General features: G+C 34.0%; 1 protein-coding gene across 1 annotated transcript; it reads right to left on the bottom strand.

The window, feature by feature from the left end:
- Window positions 1–3,250: 3,250 nt before the first annotated feature.
- On the bottom strand, window positions 3,251–23,392 carry LOC136845844 (uncharacterized). The gene is made up of 2 exons (XM_067116686.1): window positions 23,322–23,392; window positions 3,251–4,618 (listed from the first exon to the last, which is right to left on the bottom strand). The coding sequence occupies exon 2, from the start codon at window positions 4,615–4,617 to the stop codon at window positions 3,445–3,447; it is 1,173 nt and encodes a 390-aa protein (XP_066972787.1). The 5' UTR covers window position 4,618; window positions 23,322–23,392; the 3' UTR covers window positions 3,251–3,444.
- Window positions 23,393–27,785: the final 4,393 nt, after the last annotated feature.

Raw genomic sequence — 27,785 nt, 5'->3', positions numbered from 1 at the left:
ACAAAAAAAATTCGCTCCCGAAAAGATTCCAAAATGCATTAGTTAGTTTAAGGAAAAGGGGGAATATCATAATCAAAAAATCTGACAAAGACGGGAAAATAGTTCTCTTAGACAAGGAGGCATACATCAATAAAGTTTAAGAACTTCTAAACGATGCGGAGACCTATGACAAATTAACGAAAGATCCCACAACAAATATTGCTGCTCAGTTTAATAAATCAGTCAGAACCATAGGGGGCAATAAGAAGGACATAGAACTACTAGAGACATTCAAGTTAATCAACCCCTCTCTCCCCTATTTTTACGGCCTCCCGAAAACACAAAAAGATGGGATTCCTTTACGCCCCATAATATCTAGCAGGGCTCTTTCATGTACAAATTATCAAAATGGCTCGCAGACCTGTTATCACCCTTTCTAGGAACCTTCTCATCCTCCCACGTCAAACATGCTGAGGATTTTATACAAAAATTTAATAGTTTAAACATCCCCTCAAACAACATCAAATTGCTCAGCCTAGACGTCGAGTCATTATTTACTAAAGTCCTGATTGCCGACATGTTGTCTTTCTTAGAGAGGAAGTTACAACCATATGAAGACCATTTTCCTCTGGGGATAGATAAAACTTTAAAACTTATCAACCTCTGTGTAACTAACAACGTATTTTCTTTCAATGGTAATTTTTACAAACAAAAATTTGGCTGTAGCATGGGTAGTCCCTTATTACCCCTTCTAGCAAACTTGTACATGGAATATTTCGAAACAGAACTTTTGTCGTCTATCAAATCCCGTAATATGATCTGGCTTAGATACGTAGATGATATCTTTACTTTCTGGGACAATAGCTGGGGGGACTTTAAGGAATTTTTTTATAGGCTAAATTCGCTAGTTCCGACCATAAAATTTAAAACGGAATGGGAAAAGGACGGAAAACTGCCGTTCCTAGATGTACTGATCATAAGAAAACAGAACAGATGTGCATTTACAGTATATAGAAAACCCACCTTCGCTGTTCCCTACATTCATTTCTTAAGCTACCACGACGTCTCTGTAAAATTCATGGTAGGGTGCAACTTATTCCTCAGAGGACTTAGGATATGTTCAAATGAGTACCTAGATAAAGAATTCAACACGATCCGCCAACGCCTAACGCAACTGCTCTATCCACCACACATTATCGAGAGGGCTATTAACAAAGCAAATAAAATATACTATAGAGGTCCCACTCACAACAGACAAATAGATTTCAACAACAAAATAAAGCTTCCATACGACGAAAACATCCAAAAAGCCACCGAACAACTCAGGTCTAACAATCCCTTCATTTTTCATTATCCCAAATTCATCGGGAGTTCGCTCATTAATGTATACTTAAATAACAAAGGGGAAGAAGCCGGAATTTACAAGATACCATGTAGCAATTGTAATGACATTTACATAGGCGAGACAGGTAGATCGCTCTCGCAAAGAATAACAGAGCACAAAAGATCAGTACATTACGCTTCGGAGAGTTCGGGGATTTTCCTACATATCAGAAATACAGGACATGTCATAAACTGGAGTGGGGCGGAGTTGGTTTTCGAAAGTAGCTGTCCATACAAAAGAAAGATGCTGGAATCTGCTATCATCAATCAAACCAACAATATGAACCTGTCAGGAGGACATTGGAAATCGGACGACATCGACGCCTTAATCCTCAGACCCCTCCTGAAGAAGATGACCCAAGAAACGCGACCTCCAGATCCATCGTCAAACGGGAGCTAATGAGGCCAAAAACCACTAGGGAATTGGTCTCTCTCCTCCTTCTTAGGAAACGGTCACCGTCATACCATCGGAGCCTTAAGCCCACACCTTTATGTTTTGTATATATACCCTTGTAACATTTCTCTGTCCATATTCTACCAGTGAACAGGGGCACAGAAGCAAGTGCCTGAAATATATGGTTTCAACGTTTAAATAGTGTTTTTTGGGCCTTCTTATATTCATATATATAGATATATATATTCATATGTATATTTGTGAATGTGTGTATGTGTGAGATTGTGTGTGCGACAGTTTTGACACTAATTCTCATGACTTTTTTTACAAATAATGATAGTAACAAATACTCATCACAATCAATTTTGCGGTAATTTATACCCCAAACAAATTACTTACGAAATATTCACCTGCCCTGCCAGGATTTAAGCCTATGCCTTTTGGGTTTAATACAGAGGTAGACCTTTGACGTATTCTATTAATCAATCGAGATTTAAAAAGATTTCGAATCTACTACTCTTATTCCGGTCAAATTCAGATTCCCTATTCAAAATTTAAATCATCCCTGCCCCGCCATGATAACCATAAGTATATTTTGTAAAATAGGCTATTTATGATAGTCTGTCATTCACACATGACTTTTTATATTCTCAAATATTAAACCGCAAATACCCCTTAACACTGAATTCACTTTAGCTCAAAAATGATTTTTATCTAAAGGGAACTTCATATAATGAAGACGTTTGATAGCACAGTGGAAGATTCTACCTCGATATCAATCCAAAAAGGCACAGGTTCGAACCCTGGTTGGGACAGGTACGCTTGTAATATTAAACTCCCTTTGGATGCTAAGTTATTCCCAAGCTCAAGTGAACTGTATATGAAAAGGTATTTGTGGTTGTTTGGTGTTTTAGAGTATATAAAAAGTCACATGATGAATTAGTGACAAACTCTCATAGAATGTCCATGCGTCATATACTTCAGATTTAGCATTCAAAGAAAAGGAGGCTTGATTTCTGTTTCAAGTACAGAACGTGAATTCAACAGGAACAGGTACAGCAGAGTCGAAATCCACGATATTGATACACCTCATTATTTTTAAGAGCCTACTGTGTGTGCCATCGCACAGGATTTGCTTGTAAGTTCCTCTGACCCATGCCTGTATCGTAAGTAGCGCTTTATTCTTTATCAAATATCCGCATTAAAGTGTGCTGATTAAACAGAGAGGAAAATGTATTTATTGTACAATCATTGTGGGCTTTTAATGTCTATATTTTTGTACATTTATTGTTTTACGTTTCACTGCCAAAAATTTACATTACAATGCTACAACCTTACTTTTAAATAATGTATTACAAGCAGGTAAATGTGTTTTTCCTTAATAAAACCACAGTACATCTCCAATCGCAAATGAATAGAACAACAAAATTTGTCACAAAGCCATTGACTTGATATCATTCACATTTGAAAATCAGGTTTCTGAAATCACTACAATTGAAGAAAGATCATTTTATTCATTCACACATCACAAAAAAACGTTGACTATTATAATAATTTCATTAATGACTGCTGATACGAGATACATATAGCCAAAATTTTCTGTCCGTTTATAAAAAAATCGAAAAGAAATAAAGACCAAAATTATGAGTTCAAAAGTACCCGTGAGTTCTATTTATAGTAGTAGTATTCTACCATGCCGAGTAAAATGAATGTGATGGTATCGATACGCAGTTTTGTACCGTTTCCGTCTTGTACACTGTAGTGATTGGTCCAACGTACAGGACAGAGGTGACGTAATCTGTTGTATAGATGGTTCTCGTCCTGAAGCTAGAATAATATGTCAGTCCCGGCACACTTTTCGTTTTTGGCACAGCTCGATACACAACCCTGACTTCCGTCTGCGCTGGGATACTAACAGTACTTGAGATGATCTTCTTTTTATAGTGAGTAGTAGGTATTACTGTAGTAGATACAATAGTCTGAGTCTCTTGGTGTGGAAGAGTTATTGTTTTTGTACTGTACTGATTCACTTGTTTTGTACGCACAGTAGTTGACACTTTACTTTGAACAATTGTACGAGCTGAATATAAGGTCTTGGTATTAATAACAGGAATTTCTGAAACAGAAGTTGAAGTAACAGAAATTACTTGCGTAGATGTAATCACACTTTCGAATTTGGTAATAAACTTTGTGGTGAAATGGGTCCTAGTGGAAGTGTGAGTGTGCACACTAGTCTTTCCAGGCACTACCACAGTTGATCGGGCTAGTCTACGAGCCGTATCCCATACAGTGCGAGTATGAACAATTGCTGTGGTTTGAATAATCTCTTTATAGATAGTTCTGAGAATGGGTATAGGGACTGTTAGTGTGGTGAACACTGGGATTACTGATGTGGATTCAACTACGTTCACACTTGTCTCCCAATACGTAGAATACTGTACTCGAGTAGTAACAACTTGGGAGGTAAGCGTTAGATACTGGATCTGAGAAGGCAATTCAACAACTTTAACTTGAGTAATCTCTTCAGTAAAACTAAGAGTTGATGTTGTGTAGTAAGGCTCTGAATATAATGTTGTACTCACTATTTCGGAATACACAGTGAAAAAAACAGTATCTGTCGCTGTTTCTGCGAGCGTGTTAGTTTGGCCATAATTTGGAAAAGGTAACACTTGCGTCAAATAATGTATTTTTGTACTGTAGACCACTGATGGTTGACAAGGTATTTCAACAGATGGCTGGTATTGTGGGGAAGGTTCTAAATAGGTACCCTCGACCAGAGTGATGCTAGACTGTTGAGGAGGTGTCTCCAGATAGACGCCATATGCAGAGCCAACCAACAGCAGCAGCGTCAGCGAGCACATCCTGTTCAAAGACAGTAATTTTGAGAACAGACACCAAAGATCCAAGGAAAAAGTAAATATGATATCTAATGATGCATCCACACTACAGTAAAACATGTCATAAAGGCACACACATTACAAATAGGTTAAATGCAAATCAACGTCTTATTGGTTGTTCTAACCAGTGCTTCACAATTTCGTTCTCCACTTAGGATAGTTGACTTCTTTTCCTCTCGTTTATGATATATATGCAGTAAGTTCCCAACATGTGTTTATGACATTTTTCACTGTAGTGTGAGCACATTTGCGAGTATGCATGGACCAAAGAATGTTAGAGGCTACAAATGTTTCTTCAGTCAAATGAGGTTGTTGAAGCTAAGATTAATTCTTCAGATTTATGTTTGGTATGTACAGTATACTCAAGATTAATATATATTAGCTTATTGTCATTTATGATTGATTTTTCACAATAACAACAAAATTATTAAAATTATAATGTCAAATAAATATTATAGTTACCATTTAGAAAATGTGGAACTTCATCTGCTGATACTTTTTACAAAGGTACTGTACGGATATAATGGTTGAAGCTTGGTACTGTATTGGTGTAGCTGTTAAAGATTGGTACTGTTTTGATATTCCTGGTAAAGCTTGGTACTGTATGGATATAGGTGTCAAAGTTCACTACAGCTTCACAAGGTTTCTGAACAGTTATTGTAGCAATAACTTGCTGTGGCTCCCAGACAGTCTGGTAAATGACTTGTTGTTTTCTCAGAGCTTCAGTAACTTCTCCATGCCCAGTAGCATCATCGCCAGAAACACAGACCCAGGGATAATGAGTTATTTCCTTTGTGTGAACCACTGGTACAGCTACTTTATGTTGTGTTTGCACAGAAGTGTGTTCTGCTGTAAAAGGTTGCACTTTTGTCTTAAGGACTGTTGCATATATAGTATTATAAACAACTTCAGTCTGTAATATCTCTTTGTCAACAGTCTGAGTTTGAATCAGGGTGTCTGTAACAACACTTGTTGTTGTCACAACTATTTCTTCCGTAACATATACGTTTTCTTTCCAAGTATTCAAAGAGGTGTAGGGAATGACTTTCGTTTGACGAACTACACTGGTTTTGGTAGCACCAGGTATATGAACAACTTGCGTTCGCTCATTGCGCTGGGTGGTTGTTTTTGTAGAATAACTGACACTATCTGGTAATGTGATTGTAAAAACTGAGGTTTCAAGAACAGTATGAGTTAGAGTGGTATCCACTGAAATGGTGTCTACCTGCACTTTTTTGTCATACAATGTAGTAGTCTGAAAAACAGTTTGGGAAACAGTCTGCACATGAATACTATTCACCAAGAAAGGTACAATACTTGTTAGGATCTGTGTATCTGTGACAAGGCTGAACTGTGATGTTGTTTGGGTAACTGTTGTAAACATAGTTTTGACAATTGGAGGACTGGTTACTGTCTTTGTAACATATTTGTTAATGTAATGAACACTGGTTACTCTTGCGGTACTTGTTAGTGTAGTTGTCAGAGCTACAAAACTAGTTTTCAAGACTGTAACTGGAATAGTTTTTGTTATAATTGTAGTGGAAGTGATATCTTTTGGGACAGTGTTGGGATAAGTATAAGTTGTTACTACCTGGCTACTATATAAAACCGATGTAATATCAGTACAACTGTATTTATTATCAATTGGGAGATAATTGTCTTGGTAGGTAGCTGAAACCACCAACAGCACCAACGCCAGTGCTGCCAAACGCAACATTCTGCAAAGAGAGAAATTCCACAGATTAGAGTCAGTAGTGATTGGAAGCCCTGGTTCTCATTAACTCGGTAGGGAATAAAGTACAATCACTCTCCCCCTCTGTGTAATTTCTCCCTTGTCTGTTATGTTGAGCAGGAAAGTTTAATTGCTTGTTACGCAAAGTAACTAGGCAAAGTTGAGAATAGAGTAACTAATTTTCTAGGCTCCACTAGTTATAGGTATCAAAACCCACAATAATAAAACATATAAATGATCTGTGGAGTATCTGCATTAATTTTCTATAGAATTACTCTAAAGTAAGCTTAATTGAAGAGATTTAACCCATTGGTTATTTTACAAGAAAATACTTTCTAGTGTGGCATGAAATATATATATATATATATATATATATATATATATATATATATATATATATATATATATATATATATATATATATATATATATATATATATATGCATATATATATATATATATATATATATATATATATATATATATATATATATATATATATATATATATATATATATATATATATATATATATATATATATATATATATATATATATATATATATATAAATATATATATATATATATATTTATATATATATATATATATATATATATATATATATATATATATATATATATATATATTATATATATATATATATATATATATATATATATATATATATATATATATATATATACATATATATATATGTATATATATGCATATATGTGTGTGTGCGTGTAACGACTGATGGAGCGTTCACTGAAATCAAATAGGTTTTCCAAAGAGTAAACTGTAATTGTATAGGTTACTTCAAGTGCAAAAAAGAGATATGGCTCGCCGGGTAAAACAGAAAGAGAGAGAGAGAGAGAGAGAGAGAGAGAGAGAGAGAGAGAGAGAGAGAGAGAGAGAGAGAGAGAGAGAGAGCACAGGATTTTGGAAAACAGTGAAGGAAAACAATAAACCTGCCATAAGTATACTGAACTGATCATCTCAGTGCGAAGAATTTTTTTCAGCGTAACAAACTTCATTAAATTAATGTGGAGGTTATGGTAATGGGGAACAGAATATGATGAATTATCTGCTAGTTCAAAGTCAGCGAAAATAATACGAATTTTATTAGGAAAACGAATTAGTAAAACAATAATGGTAGGAAACTTCTTCAGAGATATGATAAACGTTAAAGCAACTATGTTTGATATTAAAGGAGAGTAGCCTCTGAATTGCTGATCGGTGCAGAATTTATTTTGATTTAAGCGCATCTTTTTAACAAGACGTGTGAATCAAGATGAATTATTTGATTTTATGAAGAAAAACGTGTCATGATTACATGTATTTTGAAGGAATAAAAAGAGATTCGAAAATATGAATACTACTCAGAACCTATTACAAAGAAAGGATACTGCTGAATTAAATTAAAAAATTTTGCAGTCTGAGACTGCATAGAAATGAAAGTAAAGGGACTGACTACATCAAAGTATTTGGCTCGCAGGCACCCGAGACTGACTAATCTAAGAGATAAATAATGATGATCATTTCCTTTGACCATTCAAATGATATTTTATTTCTGCATCCTGGACTTATTACTTTGGGAACAGCTCTACGGACATAACAGGAAACAAAAAATTCCTTCATATATAGTTTAACTGATGATGATGATGATGATGATGATGATTATTATTATTATTGTTATTATTAATTAATTAATTAATTAATTAATTAATTAATTAATTAATTAATTAATTAATTAATTAATTAATTAATTAATTAATTAATAATAATGTGGTATCACGTTGTAGATAGATTTGCTTTATCGCATGAAAAATATGTTCTTTAATTTATGGATTACTTTTTTAAAAAATCAATGTATATACAGACGTAATGGTCACCAACTTCGGAAGAACAGATGTTACCAATATTGTTAAGCCGACTTCTAGTTTTCATTACATGAATGTCAGCTTTTATGTATCAACAAGAATTCCATAACTCTTCATTTCAACATTATTACTGTAGTGCTAGACTTGGTTCAGTATTCAAGATTGCCCCTAATACAGCCACTTGCCAGGCCTTGACCGTGAAAACCAAATTCACCAATCCCATTTACCTTGGTCATTTGAGTACTGGAGTATCAAGAAAGGTACACAATCAACTTGGGGTGATATTACTTTTTCCACTCTCTTGAGATTCCGTTTCAGTCTCTACATAATCCTACATACAGTGATTTTATATCGGAGATGTACACAGAAATAGGAAAAAATATAAGACTGGTAACGCAATGCAGTGTGTATTATTTAGAGATATCTTAACGGAAACTGTTCATCAAATAGCAAATAGTTGTTAGTAGTAAAAATTTTCAGTCGGTGATGAATTATGATTATTTTTTTCTTGAGAGTAACACATTTATTACAAAAAGTTCAGTAAGGAGTCTCAGTCTAGAATATGTTAGACATAAATATTAAACTAAGAGCAATTCATCGCTTTATCGACCATTGCTTCCCGTGGCCCTCATACTTTTATAGCTGTGCGTTTCGTCCTCATGATAAAACTTGTTTTTCTTCAAGAAGCCTTTCACAAAATGTGATCATGTTCGTCCCACTATTATATAAGGCTGGAAAGGTTCAGACGTTCAAATGGTTATTCGTTTCATTTTCTCTTTAACATGCGACGTCAAATCGACTTATTCCCAATTCTTCAGTTGAGCGATATACGATTTTCTGGAGCTTGCATTAGTAACAGATAGAGATCATCAAATTCGCCTCATCAGTGGCATATATACCCGAGATTGATCTGAGCCGGGGAAACGACTTATGCAGTGAATTGTCCACCTGGTAGTAAGTAGACTCTGGTTGCATCCAGGTGGGAAAGGGCATAGGCTAACAACTTCACCCCAGAAGACTTGCCGAGGACGTAATTTTATTTTTCACCCCTTCTCACTCCCCCTCCTACTGGGGCTCTGAACTTGGACCTAAAGGGCAATGGGAGTGCCACTATTCATCTCAGCCAACTTGAAAACTATGGATTAGAACACTAACATCTGTCATTTTTTACATTTTATTTTTCACCCGTTTTCACCCCCCGTCCCCTTCCTATCGGAGCTAAACTTGGACTTTTAGGATCATTGGGAGTGTTGCTATTCATCTGAGCAACCTCGAAAACTGTGGATTAGACACTAATATCTGTCATTTTTGGTTATTTTTATATGCCACCCCCTTCCCACACTTTCGCTGATGAGGTGAAGCAAATTTCAATAATCATTAAACCATCATACACACACACACACACACACACACACACACACATATATATATATATATATATATATATATATATATACATACACACACACATATATATATATATACGCATAGTTGTATCGGTAGTAGAGATTGCACAATGCGCCGCGGACCATCTGGATCTGCTGATTGACACTGAAATTCTACACAGACAGCAAAGTAATTCAAGGCTAAATTTGTAGTTGTACAAGTAGATTCTTCATTTATGTTGCTAATTGAGTGGAGAGTATTAGGAGGTTTTCAAATCCAAGACAATGGAATTACATACCAACAAATTGTAACAAGATCAGTCATGATGAAGGCTGTAAAATCTGGTCTATTATCAGCGTGTTAAAAACATACACTGCTTCTGAGTATAAAAAACCTGGGGACTCAGCGATTTCAAAGGTTTTCTGATTGTTGAAGGCTCATAAAGGCAATTGCATTCTTGAAAACTTTTTCATGCTCGTATGGCAGTAGGAAAACGGAGTCAGTAACTACATGGATTGAAGACTATCAGGATCCTGAATGCTTCATCATACAATCTGTATAATTAGAAGTCTACAGCGAGGAAATTGACTGTACCTTACATCAGAATTTAATTCGCAAGCGAAGTTCAGTTGTCAATCTTAACCCATTCTTTGATGAGCAAAGAATATTTTTAGTAGGTGGACTCATCACCAACTCTGACCTGAATCTACAAGAGAAAAAACCTATTATAGTTCCTGAATGCCACCACATAGTTACATTATAATGTGATAAGAACAGCAGTATTGTGGACAACCAGTGCTAGGCGACTGATCTCGTCCATTATCCACAAATGTGTGACTTGCTGTAAACTGAGAGGAAGGACAATCTCAGGGCATGTCAGATCTTCCAGAAAACTGCCTTGAAGTATCCACCACTTTTCACCAATGTTGGCGTGGATACATTTGGAATTTTGACAATAGTATCACATAGGACTTATAGAGGCTATGCCAACTCCAAACGTCCTGAAATTCTTTCCACATTCTTGGTGACAAGGGCTGTTCAAACCAAAATTGTCGAGGAAACAAGTTCTGCTTTTATCAATGCTGTCAGGAGATTCACTGCCATCAGAGGACCAGTGAAAATATTGCAGTCATGCTGTGGAACGAACTTTGTAAGCACAGTGGACAACTTGTGTATCGATGCTAACAATCTTCAGGATGGTCTAGTGAAGGAATACCTCTCTAATTCCAAGACACTGGATTTTCAAGCTGCCAAATTCATCACATATGGGAGGAGCTTGGGAATGTATGATTGGTATAACTAAGAGGATACTAGAGTCTGTGTTAGTTATCACTACTGGAAAGACTTTAACACATTATGCGTTTGGTAGGGGTCGGTGCAACTATCAACTCGAGACCCCCAGTACCTGTTTCTTCTGGTCCGAAATGTTCATTGATTCTAATACCATCAATGTTGTTGACACAAGAAGACCGAATATGAATTTACTGCAGATTCGTTAGGAGAATTCAACAAAAGGGATTTCTACAAAGCTGAATGGAGGAAAGTTCAGACTTCAGCCAGTGTTCTGATCCTGTTCGAGGGATATGGACCAATACTCATCAGGATATTATGACAGGTGACATTGCCCTGAACAAGGCCAAGATCATAGATAGGAATCGTTGGCCAACAGGAAACATAGTGAAAGCCATGGAAAGTTCTGATGGATATGTCCAAAAGGTCACAGTGCGATCTGTAATCAACAGAAGGCCTACAGTTCTCACTCAACCCATCGTGGATATGGTTCTTCTTGTGGAGGGCAATTGTATGTTGTGCGTTTAACTGTGTATCTTGTATATAACATTTCAGTGTTTTACAGTGAATGTAATTAGAATAGTGATTCCTGGTAGATATCAGACAGGGAGCACGCTGTATAATATCTATACATCATTTTGCATTTTCATTTACAGGGTTAATGTATTTCATTTATTTGGATCACAGTATTTCAGTGCTTTGATTTTAAGCTTAATGTGGATTACACTTGTACATGACCTTATTAGGGAATCTTTGGAACTTTCAGATGTCTTTTCCGGATCTTAAGCTGGTGGCCTCTTATTTCATGCTTTATAATCGATCTGTGGACACAATACTCAATATTCGTTTAAGTATATTTTTGGATTAGAATCTGTGACAAACCACAACGTAAGTGTAATTATCCAAATTACTTTTTAGACTGGATTCCTAAGAGATATTGAAATACTTATCCATTGATCACTGGATTTGTGTGGCAAAATAAACAGTTATGCTAACAGACATTACCACTGCTACCTTGTAAAATTTTCAACATTTTATGTTAAATTTGGATAACTTGATTGTGTTTTTCACATTTTTATTCCGTTTCTCTGCATTTTATCGTAGGTTTTCATCAATTCTGCCAGTGCAAATCAAGAAGTATCAGAACCTGATACTGGCATTTGTTTTGTCTTTGGTAGTGGGTTTAAACTAGCTGGACATACTAGTATGCATATATATATATATAATATATATATATATATATATATATATATATATATATATATATATATATATATATATATATATATATATATGAATGTCTTTTCCTGTAATACCACAGTGTAATATTAATATAAAAGGCCCATAAAACACTATTTAAACGTTGCAACGTTTAAATAGTGTTTTATGGGCCTTTTTATGTTCATATATATATATATATATATATATATATATATATATATATATATATATATATATATATATATATATATATATATATATATATATATATATATATATATATATATATATATATATATATATATATATATATATATGTATATGTATATATATACATATATGTATGTATACATATATATATGTAAATGTATATATATACATATATGTATATATATATATATATATATATATATATATATATATATTTCAAATATATATATATATATATATATATATATATATATATAATATATATATATATATATATATATATGTGTGTGTGTGTGTGTATAACTTAGACTCAGGAAATATTAACACTGCATCTGGTGTCCGGATAAATCCATTGGCTGAAACTATGCCTTCTGGGGTTGATTTTTTATATATATATATATATATATATATATATATATATATATATATATATATATATATATATATATATATTTATCAACCTCAGAAGGCATAGCCTCTGAATAATGGCCGGGGCAGATGCAGTTGTTAATATTTGCCTCTGAGTCTCAGTTATATACACACACATATTTTTTTGCATATATATATATATATATATATATATATATATATATATATATATATATATATATATATATATATATATATATATATATATATATATATATATATATATATATATATATATATATATATATATATATATATATATATATATATATATATATATATATATATATATATATATATATATATATATATATATATATATATATATATATATATATATATATATATATATATATATATATATAATTTCATGATGTTGCCTTGTAATACGTATATCCTCCTATAATTTTGACATTTACTTTTTCATGTGTTATGTTTAATGATAATGGTTGTTGAAGTGTCATATTTAGTTTGACATCAGATCTCAAAAGTACTAATGATTACTTGATAGCGTAATTTAGAACGAATATCTTTCTTGGTAATAGCGTAGTATGTGAACACGTGTGTGTGTCTACCAAGGCTTGTTTCATTTCAGTTGTCATCAGTTGAGATAAGAGGGAACGCTTTGTTTTGGGTTAGCGATGACAGATTTGCAAACAAACGCCAATTCGTCCCATACGGGCTCAAGACGAGTGATTTCATGTTGTTGCATGCATTGTTTGAGTCACGTTCGCCACTTTGAGAGAAAGAATACGTGTCCTGATCAATTACGTCATGTTTTGTAAGATGCGTTCAAAACGTTTTGCTGGGATGACGTAACTTTCCTTCTAGAAGCTTCTCCATTGTATCTCGCACCCAAAACGCTTTAATGACGTCACCTCCCTGCTTCTAGAACTTTTGTATCTCGTACCCAAAATGCTTTAATGACATCATGTAATTGTTTCACGTATTACTGGAATCCTAAAATTTGTTTCATTCTGATTTCTGAGACCAGTCGATTTGGTTCCATCTCTCTCTCTCTCTCTCTCATTCCTAATTAGGAAGAGATTACTTTAACGTAAATTTTTGTGGTCACTCTTAACATTAACTTTTGAGATCTGAATTTAGCAAAGTTATTTAGTTCGTAACGGCGCCTGGTAAAAAGTGTGTATTGTGTAACGCAGCTGCAGCAAGTGATTTACAGAGGTTTTCACAAGTTGTGTAAGGTAACGTGAAATTTTACTTATTGATACCATGGTATGATAAGTTAGAGGTTATGGTGTGATAAGTTAGGAAATTTTGAACAAGTGAAATCATTATTGATAAATCTTACGTGTATTTTTGTGTGTTTTTCTATTTACAATTTCTTTATATTTTCACATTTTTTATGTTTGTGATGTAACATTTATTTACATAGCATTGTAAATATTTCTTGGTAATTTAACATTGCATACTTAATTTAACATTGCATACTTAATTTAACATTGCATACTTGATTTCATTTATTGAGATTTTCTTTTTAAATCTTGAGTAATTCTTGATAGTTTAAATTTTACTTGATTAATTTAAATTCCTGATAAAGTTTTTGTGAATTAGTTTTGTTTCATAATTTAATTCAAGAATTCATTGAGTTTTGTGTTATTTTCAACTAATAGTAAATTTTTCAGATTGTGAATTCTAATTAATTGTGAATTCTAGTTATAAACTTTGAATCTGAAAATAAATTTTTGTATTTAACATTTTTAGAAAAACAGTGTTTCATTTATTGATCACCAGTGAATAGGATTGATTGTGTGTGCATAAGGCAAAGTGATAAACATGTTTTGTTCTTTTAGTTTTGCTAAAGTGAATTAAGACCAGGGAAACAGTTAGAGTTTTTTGATGGAGTGATGCCCTTTTACTCTAGAAGATTTCTAGTTTAATTTTTTATACCTCACACATATTCTGACGAACTTAGTTTGATTTTTCAGTGATTGATAAATAAGTTTTTCTTAAGGGATCACTGTTACCTTTAGAGTACTCAGTCGTAACAATTAATGTTATGAGAGTTCAGGTATCTGGCTGAAGTGAGGTATATTTTTGAATCTTGAGATTAGTTGTGTAATAACCAGGTACTTGATACGCATCGTGACATAATATTGTTTGGTGCCCAGAGACCCGTGGAACAAAACAAAATATCACTCTGGTTTATGGTTTATACTGGTGGTGTTAGGGATATATTTTGATAGGAGAGTGACCACATAGTTATTTTTTGCTTTGTATTGTGAATTATTTAGTTGAGTAACTTAGAGAAAATGGCTCTGTTCAATGTTCAGAGGTTTTTAGCAGCTCCTTCCATCCAAGAGTTATCTGAATCCAACCTGACTAAGGCACAGTGGATTGCTTTAGCAGTAGCATGTGGGGGTAATGTGTCTAGTGGTATGATTAAGGCACAAATCAAATATATTGCAATCCAAGCATTGATAGACTCTGGTAAAGTAGATGAAGAGTTAGGAGAGGCACAGGAATTGTTGAATGCAGCTGAGGCAGAATTTACAGATAAACATGAGCAAAAGAAAGAGAAAAGTGATGCAGAAGCAGAACTTAGACGTATAGAAGCAGAAGAAAATTTGATTAAGCTGAGGATACAGGCTGACAGAGAGAAAATGCAAGCAGAAAGAGAAAGAGAAGATAGAGAGAAAAGAGAAAGAAAGGAAAGAGAAGAAGAAAAAGCAGCAGAAGAAGAAAGAGAAAGAGCAAAAGAGGAGAGAGAAAGAGCAAGACATGAAAGGGAGATGGAGTTAATAAAAGCTCGATCCACATTACCTGTAATACCGTCTAACCCTACTCAAGGTAATTCAGACCCTGTATTTGATGTAGTAAGAGTGCAGGAATTAATTCCAAAATTTACAGAAGAAGCCCCAGATGAGTTTTTTTGATCACTTTGAAAAAGTAGCTTCAGGTATGGGATGGCCAGAGGATAAATGGTCGGTCTTGTTACAGAGTGTTCTCATTGGTAAAGGAAGAAGTGCCTATTTAGCCTTATCAGCTGATCAGTGTAAAGAGTACAAGGTACTCAAACATAATGTGCTACAAGTTTACCAGATGACCCCTGAATATTATAATGAAAGATTCAGATCTTTGAGAAAGGATGACAAGATAACTTTCTTGGATTATGCTTACAAAGTAAGAAGATGTTTTAAACGATGGTTGAGGCTGCTAAAGTTAAATCTATGGACGAACTTGAGGAGTTAGTAGTCCTAGAACAATATCTTAGAGGAATTCCTGAACACATAAGAGCCTATTTAAGAGAGAGGGAGGTTAAAAAACTTGACAAAGCTGCTACATTGAGCGAAGATTTTAATATAATTTCTAGCGAAAGAAATTATAATGTCAAGTACCAGAACCAACAACGCACAGGTTTCAGATCTCATCCAAATTTCAGGAACATTACAACTGAAATCCTTCTAGTGGCTATGCCAATACAAAGTCAGGTAACACCCTCAGCAATTAAATGTTAAATCCTCATCATCCAGTCAGTTTTCAAGACAGATACAGAAGACTAATGTTGTCTGCTACAAGTGTGGAAGAGTAGGACACTACAGTCGAGATTGTTATCAGACACAACAGCAGACCAAACCAGTTGGTCAAGTGGTTAAAGGTAACCAGGTGAAGCAAACTACGAAGAGCAGTGTGGGGAAGACTGAGACTAAACAAGCAGAGTGTTTAGCAACCAGTGGAAATGTAACTTCAAGCAGTGAGTGGCTGAGCAGCTTGGAGGCTTTTAAGCCATATATCTATGAAGGTACGCTGACAACTCAAGGAGGAAGTGTGCAGGTACCAGTCAAGGTATTACGTGATACGGGAGTAACCATAGTGTGGTAGTTCGTGGTGCTCACCCACAGTTGGAGAAGAATCTCACCGGAGATTCAGTTATTTTGAAGGGTATAGGAGGAGAAGAGGTAACTCCTATATGCCGCTTGCATTTGTCCTGTGAATTGGTGACAGGAAATGTTGATTTTGCTGTAAAGGACTCACTAGCTGTTGAAGGTGTACATGTTTTACTGGGTAATGAAGTTGGTGGTGTACCATTTGTTCCTTGTCCTATAGTGACAGACAAACTGTTAAGGGTTAGTCCTACAGTAGCTTTAGAGAAGAAAAACCCCACCTGTTTCCAAGTTGTGTAACTACCAGGAGTATGAAGAGAACTATGTCTGCAAGTGAAAATACTGAGGATTTACCTGCACCAGAAGAATCAAGTGAAGGATCTTTAAGATTAGAAGAACTGTTCCAGGAAAGTGAAGTTTCCCCTAGTGTTAGTAGTGAAGAGATTTCCCAAGAAGAAGAGGATCCTGTTGTTATTGAAGAGACTCCGAGTAGTCAAAATGTTCCTGAAGATGGTAATGAAACTACAGAAGCAGAGTTAGCAGATATGGAGAGTTCAGCCCTTGAAGTTGGTCAAGTGACAAGAGAGAAGCTAATGAAACTGCAGAAGAGGGATACAACGTTGGCTGATTTGTTCTTCAGAGTTGTTGATCAAGAAGAGATGCAACAAACCTCCACCTGTTATTATCTAAAGGAAGGATTGCTAATGAGGAAGCATCGACCTGCAGATATACCAGGAAATGCTGAATGGGGTGAATATCATCAAATTTTGATTCCATATCCATTGAGAAAACAAGTTGTAGCAGTAGCGCACGAGTCTGGACATATGGGAATCAGGAAGACTGTTGAGAAGGTTATGAAGTATTTTTTCTGGCCTGGACTTCACAAGGTGTTAGCAAATTTTGCAGTGTGTGTCACACATGCCAGATAGCTGGAAAACCGAATGAAACCATTCAGAAAGCACCCCTACATCCCATAGAAGTTAGAGGAGAACCCTTTAGCAAGGTAATTATAGATGTGGTTGGGCCACTTCCGAAAACAAAGAAAGGAAATGAATATCTATTAACATTAATGTGTCCAGTGACTAGGTATCCTGAGGCGATTCCTGTAAGAAGTATAAGTGCAAAGGTAATTGCTGAGAAGTTGGTGGAGTTTTTCTCCAAGTTTGGAATACCAGAAATTGTGCAAAGTGATAGAGGAACGAACTTTACTTCAAAATTATTCCAGGATGTGATGAACTTGTTAGAGTAAAACAACAGTTATCAACTGCTTATCATCCAGAGACTCAAGGAGCCTTGGAAAGGTTCCACCAGACATTGAAAAGTATGTTAACTAAGTATTGTAATGAACCAGGAAGAGAATGGGATGCTGGTTTACCTTTAATGTTATTTGAAGTTAGGAATGCTTATCAAGAAAGCATGGGATGTTCACCAAATGAAATGATTTTTGGTCGAGACATTAGAGGTCCATTGAAGATTCTTGCAGAGAATTGGGAAGAAAATCAAGAGGAAATCCAAGGAGAATATGTGAAGAACTTGAGGAAAAGATTAAGAGAAATTAGAAAATTCTCTTTAGAAAATTTGAAAATAAGTCAAGAGAAAATGAAAAGGAAATATGATGCTAAAACTAAGCTAAGAAATTTTAGTATTGGACAGCAAGTTCTAGTGTTCTTACCAGTGAAAAGATTTCCCCTTACCAATAAGTTTCAAGGTCCTTATAGGATAATAGAGAAGTTAAGTGATCGAACTTATGTGATTGAAAACCAGGAAGAAGAAAACGACAGAGGAAGATACATGTGAATCTTTTGAAACCTTACTTCTCAGAGACTAAAACTGAAACAGTGTCAATAACACAAACAACTTCATCTACAGAGGACGATGACGGCTACGAATTAGGAGCTGAAAACAAGATGAACAATTCTTCAATATTAGAAAATTTGAAGATAAACTAAAACATCTGAGTGTTGAGCAAAGTAGTGAATTAAGTGAAGTTATTCAAAGTTTCCCTGAAATTTTGCAGATGTACCTAGGTGTACCAATCTGACAAAGCATGAGATAAAGATCAGAGAAGATGGAAAACCTTTTTAAAATGAGAGCTTATCGCTTATCGCCTTTTCATCGAGATGTTTTGAAGAAAGAAGTTGAATATTTGTTGCAGCATGGATTAGCAGAACCCAGTTCAAGTCATTATAGTTCTCCTTGTGTGTTAGTGAAGAAACCAGATGGCTCATTTAGGATGTGTACTGATTATAGGAAACTGAATTCCATCAGTGTGGCTGACAATTATCCTTGCCTCTTATTGATCAATTACTTGATAATATTGGGCAAGCCAAATTTGTTTCCAAGATAGACTTGTTGAAAGGATATTATCAAATTCCGTTAGATGAGAATGCTAAGTTGCTGTCAGCTTTCATTACTCCTTTTGGACTGTATCAATACACTGTTTTGCCGTTTGGTCTGATGAATGCACCTGCAACATTCCAGCGAGTGATGGATCAACTACTAGGATCAATAGAAGGAGTAGGTGTATACCTTGATGACATTGTGATTTATTCTAATAGCCTACATGGGAAGAACATCTGAAGATATTAAGGAAAGTGTTCAAGAAACTTCGGGAAGCAGGACTAACAATCAACTTACAAAAAAGTGAGTTTGGAAAGGCAACTGTACAGTACCTAGGATTTGAAGTTGGAAAAGGCCTTCTCGCTCCTATTGACGCTAATGTAGAAGGTATCCGTAAGGCTACCCCTCCTGCTACGAGGAAACAGCTACAAAGATTTTTGGGCATGGCTGGATTTTATCGCCGGTTCTGTCCAAATTTCTCAGCCGTAGTAGCTCCTTTAACTGACTTAACCAGTCCTAAAAGAAAGTTTGATTGGACTCCAGAATGTCAAGAATCACTTGAGAAGGTTAAAGCCATATTAACTTCAAGACCAGTGCTTCAAGCTCCAGACTTCAATAAAAGTTTGTGATACAAGTTGATGCATCCGACTGTGGAATTGGAGCTGTTCTACTTCAAAAAGATGACAACAGAATCTTACATCCAGTATGTTTTATGTCTTCAAAGTTGAAAAAGCACCAGAAAACATACTCAACAATCGAAAAAGAAACATTAGCATTAATCACAGCATTGAAAAAGTTTGAAGTGTATGTGAACCGACCTAGGAATGAAGAAATTTTAGTATTGTCGGATCACAACCCAATCTCATTCATCAATAAGATGAAAAATAATAATATGAGACTGACCAGGTGGTCTTTATGCCTGCAACCATATAATGTAAGTGTTAAACACATTTCAGGAAAAGATAATGTCATAGCAGATTATTTATCCCGTTGTGAATCGTTGGATTCAAACCCGGGATAAGTAATCTTCTCGGGGGAGGAATTTCATGATGTTGCCTTGTAATACGTATATCCTCCTATAATTTTGACATTTACTTTTTTCATGTGTTATGTTTAATGATAATGGTTGTTGAAGTGTCATATTTAGTTTGACATCAGATCTCAAAAGTACTAATGATTACTTGATAGCGTAATTTAGAACGAATATCTTTCTTGGTAATAGCGTAGTATGTGAACACGTGTGTGTCTACCAAGGCTTGTTTCATTTCAGTTGTCATCAGTTGAGATAAGAGGGAACGCTTTGTTTTGGGTTAGCGATGACAGATTTGCAAAACAAACGCCAATTCGTCCCATACGGGCTCAAGACGAGTGATTTCATGTTGTTGCATGCATTGTTTGAGTCACGTTCGCCACTTTGAGAGAAAGAATACGTGTCCTGATCAATTACGTCATGTTTTGTAAGATGCGTTCAAAACGTTTTGCTGGGATGACGTAACTTTCCTTCTAGAAGCTTCTCCATTGTATCTCGCACCCAAAACGCTTTAATGACGTCACCTCCCTGCTTCTAGAACTTTGTATCTCGTATCCAAAATGCTTTAATGACATCATGTAATTGTTTCACGTATTACTGGAATCCTAAAATTTGTTTCATTCTGATTTCTGAGACCAGTCGATTTGGTTCCATCTCTCTCTCTCTCTCTCTCTCATTCCTAATTAGGAAGAGATTACTTTTAACGTAAATTTTTGTGGTCACTTTTAACATTAACTTTTGAGATCTGAATTTAGCAAAGTTATTTAGTTCAGTAACGCGCCTGGTAAAAAGTGTGTATTGTGTAACGCAGCTGCAGCAAGTGATTTACAGAGGTTTTCACAAGTTGTGTAAGGTAACGTGAAATTTTACTTATTGATACCATGGTATGATAAGTTAGGAGGTTATGGTGTGATAAGTTAGAAATTTTGAACAAGTGAAATCATTATTGATAAATCTTACGTGTATTTTTTGTGTGTTTTCTATTTACAATTTCTTTATATTTTCACATTTTTTATGTTTGTGATGTAACATTTATTTACATAGCATTGTAAATATTTCTTGGTAATTTAACATTGCATACTTAATTTAACATTGCATACTTAATTTAACATTGCATACTTGATTTCATTTATTGAGATTTTCTTTTTAAATCTTGAGTAATTCTTGATAGTTTAAATTTTACTTGATTAATTTAAATTCTGATAAAGTTTTTGTGAATTAGTTTTGTTTCATAATTTAATTCAAGAATTCATTGAGTTTTGTGTTATTTTCAACTAATAGTAAATTTTTCAGATTGTGAATTCTAATTAATTGTGAATTCTAGTTATAAACTTTGAATCTGAAAATAAATTTTTGTATTTAACATTTTTAGAAAAACAGTGTTTCATTTATTGATCACCAGTGAATAGGATTGATTGTGTGTGCATAAGGCAAAGTGATAAACATGTTTTGTTCTTTTAGTTTTGCTAAAGTGAATTAAGACCAGGGAAACAGTTAGAGTTTTTTGATGGAGTGATGCCCTTTACTCTAGAAGATTTCTAGTTTAATTTTTTATACCTCACACATATTCTGACGAACTTAGTTTGATTTTTCAAGTGATTGATAAATAAGTTTTTCTTAAGGGATCACTGTTACCTTTAGAGTACTCAGTCGTAACAATTAATGTTATGAGAGTTCAGGTATCTGGCTGAAGTGAGGTATATTTTTGAATCTTGAGATTAGTTGTGTAATAACCAGGTACTTGATACGCATCGTGACAAATATATATATATATATATATATATATATATATATATATATATATATATATATATATATATATATATATATATATATATATATATATATATATATATATATATATATATATATATATATATATATATATATATATATATATATTAATATATATAATGCATAATATATATAAGCTGAATCCCACAGGAAAATGACAGGCAGAAGTTCAGTACCAAGCGCTTTCACGTTTATTAACGCATCGTCTGGGCACAAATGTGACAGATGAAAAGAAGATTACAAAGTAAACAAAAAGGACAAGAATGCCAGATGGTCAATTGTCAAAGGGTAATAAACAGAGAGATAACACAGAATAATCTGGGATCAAGTAGTCATAAACTAAAATCGTAGACCTAGCTACATGAGATACGAAAGTTTAACCATACAAAATCCAAAACCACATATAAAACTGAATACCAGATGGTTAATTGCCAAGGAGTACTTAGGTCTATGGTTTTAGTTTGTGACTTCTTGATCCCGGATTATACTGGATTATCTTTATGTTTATTACTCTTTGACAAGTGACCATCTGGTATTTTTGTCCTTTTTGTTTAATGTGTAACCTTCTTTTCATCTGTCTCATTTGTGCCCAGACAATACGTTAATAAACGTGAAAGCGCTTCGTACTGAACTTCTGCCTGTCATTTTCCTGTGGGATTCGCTTACACACTGAAGTCACGTGCATCTACTGTGATTTTTTAAACATAATATATATAATATATATGTATGTATGTATGTATGTATGTATGTATGTATGTGTGTGTGTATATATATATATATATATATATATATATATATATATATATATATATATATATATATATATATTATATATACAGTATATATATATGCATACTATACATATATAGGTGTATGTTTGTGTGTGCTGGTGTGAGTTTGTGCACATGACATGCATCAATGTCTGCTTATTGGCACACCCACATTCACACGCCCACGCGAACACACTCACCAACCCATACGATCATATACATGTTGTGTGTGTATATGTATATATATATATATATATATATATATATATATATATATATATATATATATATATATATATTATATATAATTATATAATTATATATATATATATATATATATATATATATATATATATATATATATATATATATATATGTATATAGATAGATAGATAGATACAGATATACACGTGTGTGCTTAACTTCTGAAAGAGAACTAAAACATGAAATAGAATCTAGACAGAGTATATGGCCTTATGACAAGTGAAGCAATCGAGTGAGGAGAGTAAAGTTGATATTCTGGACATCCTCGTCTTCGGATACTCTGCTCATTTTGATGTGAGTTTGTGAGCACGATTGTGTATGTATGTGTATCCATATGAGTGTGTGTCTGTGCGACTGTGATTTTGTGCTCGTGTCATGAAACAAATTTTCTTTGTACACACGCATATAAATGTCATGAACAGCAAACACGTTTATACTGTAAATGTCCTCTGTCACCGTTGTGCTATGCTCACCTCACATTCAGGGATGACTTCCGGGATATATCAAAGAGCAGAAGCGATGTCCTCTCTGCTTGGGAACGGAAAATGCGTCTCACTTCGCTTGAAGTTCTTATTTATACCTTCGTTGCACAAGCATTAGAAAGTTGGCGTGTGAGCGCGCTTGTTGGGGGGAGGGGAGAAATGGGTGGCTGGCTGGTGGGAGTTTACGGGTATCTTTACGGGCGACGGATATCTCCGGTTTTATATTCTAGATTGATTTTAGCATTTGGACATTGCAATATTAAGCAGAGAGTTTATTTTATATTTATAATGGTCAAATTTTTATACCCGTTAAGGTATAAAAAGGGAGTTTACAAACAAAGGTAACTGGCCATTCGTGAAAAATAGATATTCTTTGGCAGGAAATGTATGTTATGCCTCACAAAGTGAACGTACCTTCAGTGTGTTCACGACTGAAGCACCGGATATTATGATCCTCTCGTGGAGTTTCTTGCTGTCTTTAATTGTGCATTTACTACAGTATTTCGTCAGAACTTTTCTCATAGTTACCATGTTTTAAGCAAACATATAGATAATATACATCATATTATCGTCAGGAAGAATATGAAACATCCTCAGTTTCAACCGCACATGATTACGACTTTCACCAAAAAGGAAAATTTTGACAGCTCTCTTGCATGGAGGGATTATGCGAGAGAACGCTGGCAATAATAAAGGAAGAATTTCACTGGGAGTGCTGTATGTTCAGCCTTGTGAACGTACATAGATTTAAATTAGAAAGACTGATCGTCCTTTATCATTTATAAAATGGCCTGTTACATTGCATTACATAACATTTCATTTGCTACAGTATGGGAATCGTACATTGGATGCTTGCGGACAGTTCCGTATATTATTGAATAATTACGAATTCCCGGTATAGTTTAAACGCTAATCTATTTTGCTGTAGATGGCACGTTTATCAAACATCATTTGAAGCAAAAGACATATATATATATATATATATATATATATATATATATATATATATATATATATATATATATATATATATATATATATATATATATATATATATATATGTGTGTGTGTAATTCTAATAGCCACAATGCCCTCTTAACTTCTCGAATTCTTCTTTTTTTGGATATGCTTGTAACTACGAAGCCGAAAATATCCAGACGGAAGAAATAGAAGAGCCTGTGAATGGCGGTCGCGAGAATCGAACCCGCATTACCATATTCACAAGGAGGTCACGTTGCCAACCTGGCTACGAGAAGGATAAAAGTCTATCGCCTATTAGAATTACAAATGTGTCTGGTAAAAGTGACCAGTAGATTCTACATATATATTTCAGCCCAAAAAGCAATAAAAACGATTGCCCACTTGGCTACGATGGTGAGGATGGGTCTATTCCAGCTCTAAGAAAATATATCTGAAAACGACAGGTATATGTATGTACGAGAGGCGATAGACTTTTATCCTTCTCGTAGCCAGGTCGGCAACGCGACCTCCTTGTGAATATGGTAATGCTGGTTCGATTCTCGTGACCGCCATTCACAGGCTCTTCAATTTCTTCCGTCTGGATATTTTCGGCTTCGTAGTTACAAGCATATCCAAAAAAGCGCGAAGAATTCGAGAAGTTAAGAGGGCATTGTGGCTATTAGAATTACATATGTGTCTGGTAAAAGTGACCAGTAGATTCTACATATATATATATATATATATATATATATATATATATATATATATATATATATATATATATATATATATATCTTTGCTCCAAATGATGTTTGATAAACGTGCCATCTGCAGCAAATGTATATATATATATATATATATATATATATATATATATATATATATATATATATATATATATATATATATATATATATATATATATATATATATATATATATATATATATATATATATATATATATATATATATATATATACATATATATATATATATATATATATATATATATATATATATGTATATATATATTTATATATATATATGTATATATACATATATATATATATATATATATATATATATATATATATATATATATATATATATATATATATATATATATAATATATATATATATATACATATATGTGTGTGTGTGTGTGTGATGTTTACACCTTTTGCCTCCAAATGATGTTTGACAAACAGCAAAATAGATTACCGTTTAAACTATACCAGTAATTCATAATATAATTTAATTCAGTAATATACGAAACCGCCCGCAAGCATCCAATGTACTATTCCCATACTGCAGTAAAACAAATCTCCTTGTATATTAATAATTTACTAACATTTTCATCTATTTATTTATAAGTGTGTGGTTTATTTTTTTTATCTCTAATAAGTGATCTCTACTTTCTGTTTCCCATTACCTTCTGCTACTTCTTTCAAATGAACACCATATTCTTTGGAAGCTCGAATTTCAAGTCAGTGACTACCGTGGGCTTGTTTCATATGAATAGGGTTCGTCTTCTGAATAATGATTTATATATATATATATATATATATATATATATATATATATATATATATATATATATATATATATATATATATATATATATATATATATATATACTGTATATATATATACATATATATATATATATATATATATATATATATATATACTGTATATATATATTACGTTCTGACCTCAGTTAGTTACTTTGATTAGATAATTACTAGGATAGCCTTGAAAATACCAGAATGACTCATACAATATATAAAATTACATATAAGAATAATGGTGGGTTACCAAATGAAAGTTCTAATCAATACAAGATTCTACTTTATTACACACCACGTAGGCAATTCAATTAATAGACCTCTGACTTCGCTCTCAATACATGAAATTACTGGTGTGGCTTAGCATCATAACAAAGTAGTGAGTCTAATTGCAATAAAAACACTAATGCTGCAATTGAATAACACGACAGATAGCCAGGGGCTTTTGAATACAAAGGTTGTTCCTTAGGACTTCCAATACAATTGGACGTCTTGAAAGGTTGCAAATGTCTGCCGCCGTGGGACAGACTTCTCCAGGCAAGAAGGATGGTAGGAATTCTAGGTGAATAATATAACACGTGTCTGGAAATAGAATAATTCCAGATAAAGCTTCGTGGATAACCGGTTCTTTCCCTAGCATTAATGGCACATGGGAGAAATTAATAGATTTATTCACTATGAACAAGGGACAATTAAGTCACTAAAATTATATTACACAGGGAAACACATGAACATTGCGAAACAGGATATCACAAAGTAATTACGGGGGAGAAATGAGCAAATTTGAAATAGGAGATTCAGTATAAGCAACAGAGAACTAGTAACACTCGAATGACTTTACACGTACCATGGGTTAGCCTTTAAGTACACTTTTGCAATGATGGCTGGATCTGGATGATCTACAATGTCTTCCTCTGGACTTCACGAAACCGCTTATGGTTTTGACCGCTTTTGTTCTGATTAGAGTTACAGCTCGCAGAAAAAAAGTGCCGTGAAGAGCAGTGCAAAGTCGGGCAGGTGGCTCGACCTCTATTTAGCAACGAGACTGCTCTCATGGTGACAAGGTAACAGCCTGAGAGAGAGCACATGTCGTGGCTTCCTTATATGACCCCCGATTCCGCCTGAGGGGGGAACACTTTTCTTTCCAGCTTTCGGGCATCAGATGACGTCTGTAAAGAACATTCTAGGAGAGTACCATGTCTCAAACAGCAAGGGGTAGATGGAAAACAGGGATTAAAATCTGGGATGTTCGGTTTCTCTATGCTAAGTGCTCCCTGTGGGCCAATCTAATTCGCTACCTGAACCCTCGGCTACTGGCACCCCCAAAAAGTGCACTCTCGCTTCTACTATGGTGGGGTCTGGTTGGCCCCTCCTCTCAGCATAGGATTCTAAACCCTATTTACGTCAGCAAAGAGACGAGGAATGATATATATATATATATATATATATATATATATATATATATATATATATATATATATATATATATATATATATATATATATATATACGTGTATGTGTGTGTGCATGTGTGTGTGGTTAAAAAATCACAGTAGATGTACGTGACTTCAGTATATAAGGGAATACAGAAAAATGGCAGGCAGAAGTTCAGCACCCAGCGCTTTCACGTGCTTATTCACGCATCTTCGGGGCACAAATGAGACACGGTTGTAAAGAAGGTTACAAGGTAAACAAAATGAACAGGAATACCAGAAGATTAGTTGTCAAAGGGTAATGAACAACAAGATAATCGGTAAGAGATACGGCAGCGTAACCATACAAATTCCAAAAACATGTACGGTATAAAACTGAATACTAATTTTGTTGCTTATAATTACCAAAAACGTTTTTATATATGAAGACATCGAGTTTAAACAAACCAAGACTTATTTTAGAACACTTCCATTATTTGACTTGATAAAACA

This window comes from Macrobrachium rosenbergii, chromosome 1, assembly GCF_040412425.1.
Source record: "Macrobrachium rosenbergii isolate ZJJX-2024 chromosome 1, ASM4041242v1, whole genome shotgun sequence".
NCBI lineage: Eukaryota > Metazoa > Arthropoda > Malacostraca > Decapoda > Palaemonidae > Macrobrachium > Macrobrachium rosenbergii.
The sequence above is the reverse complement of the archived record's forward strand: the minus strand, read 5'-3'. Positions and strand labels throughout refer to the sequence as shown.

Excerpts from the sequence above, each read along its gene's own strand:
- LOC136845844 (XM_067116686.1), bottom strand. The coding sequence starts at position 4,617 with ATGTGCTCGCTGACGCTGCTGCTGTTGGTTGGCTCTGCATATGGCGTC.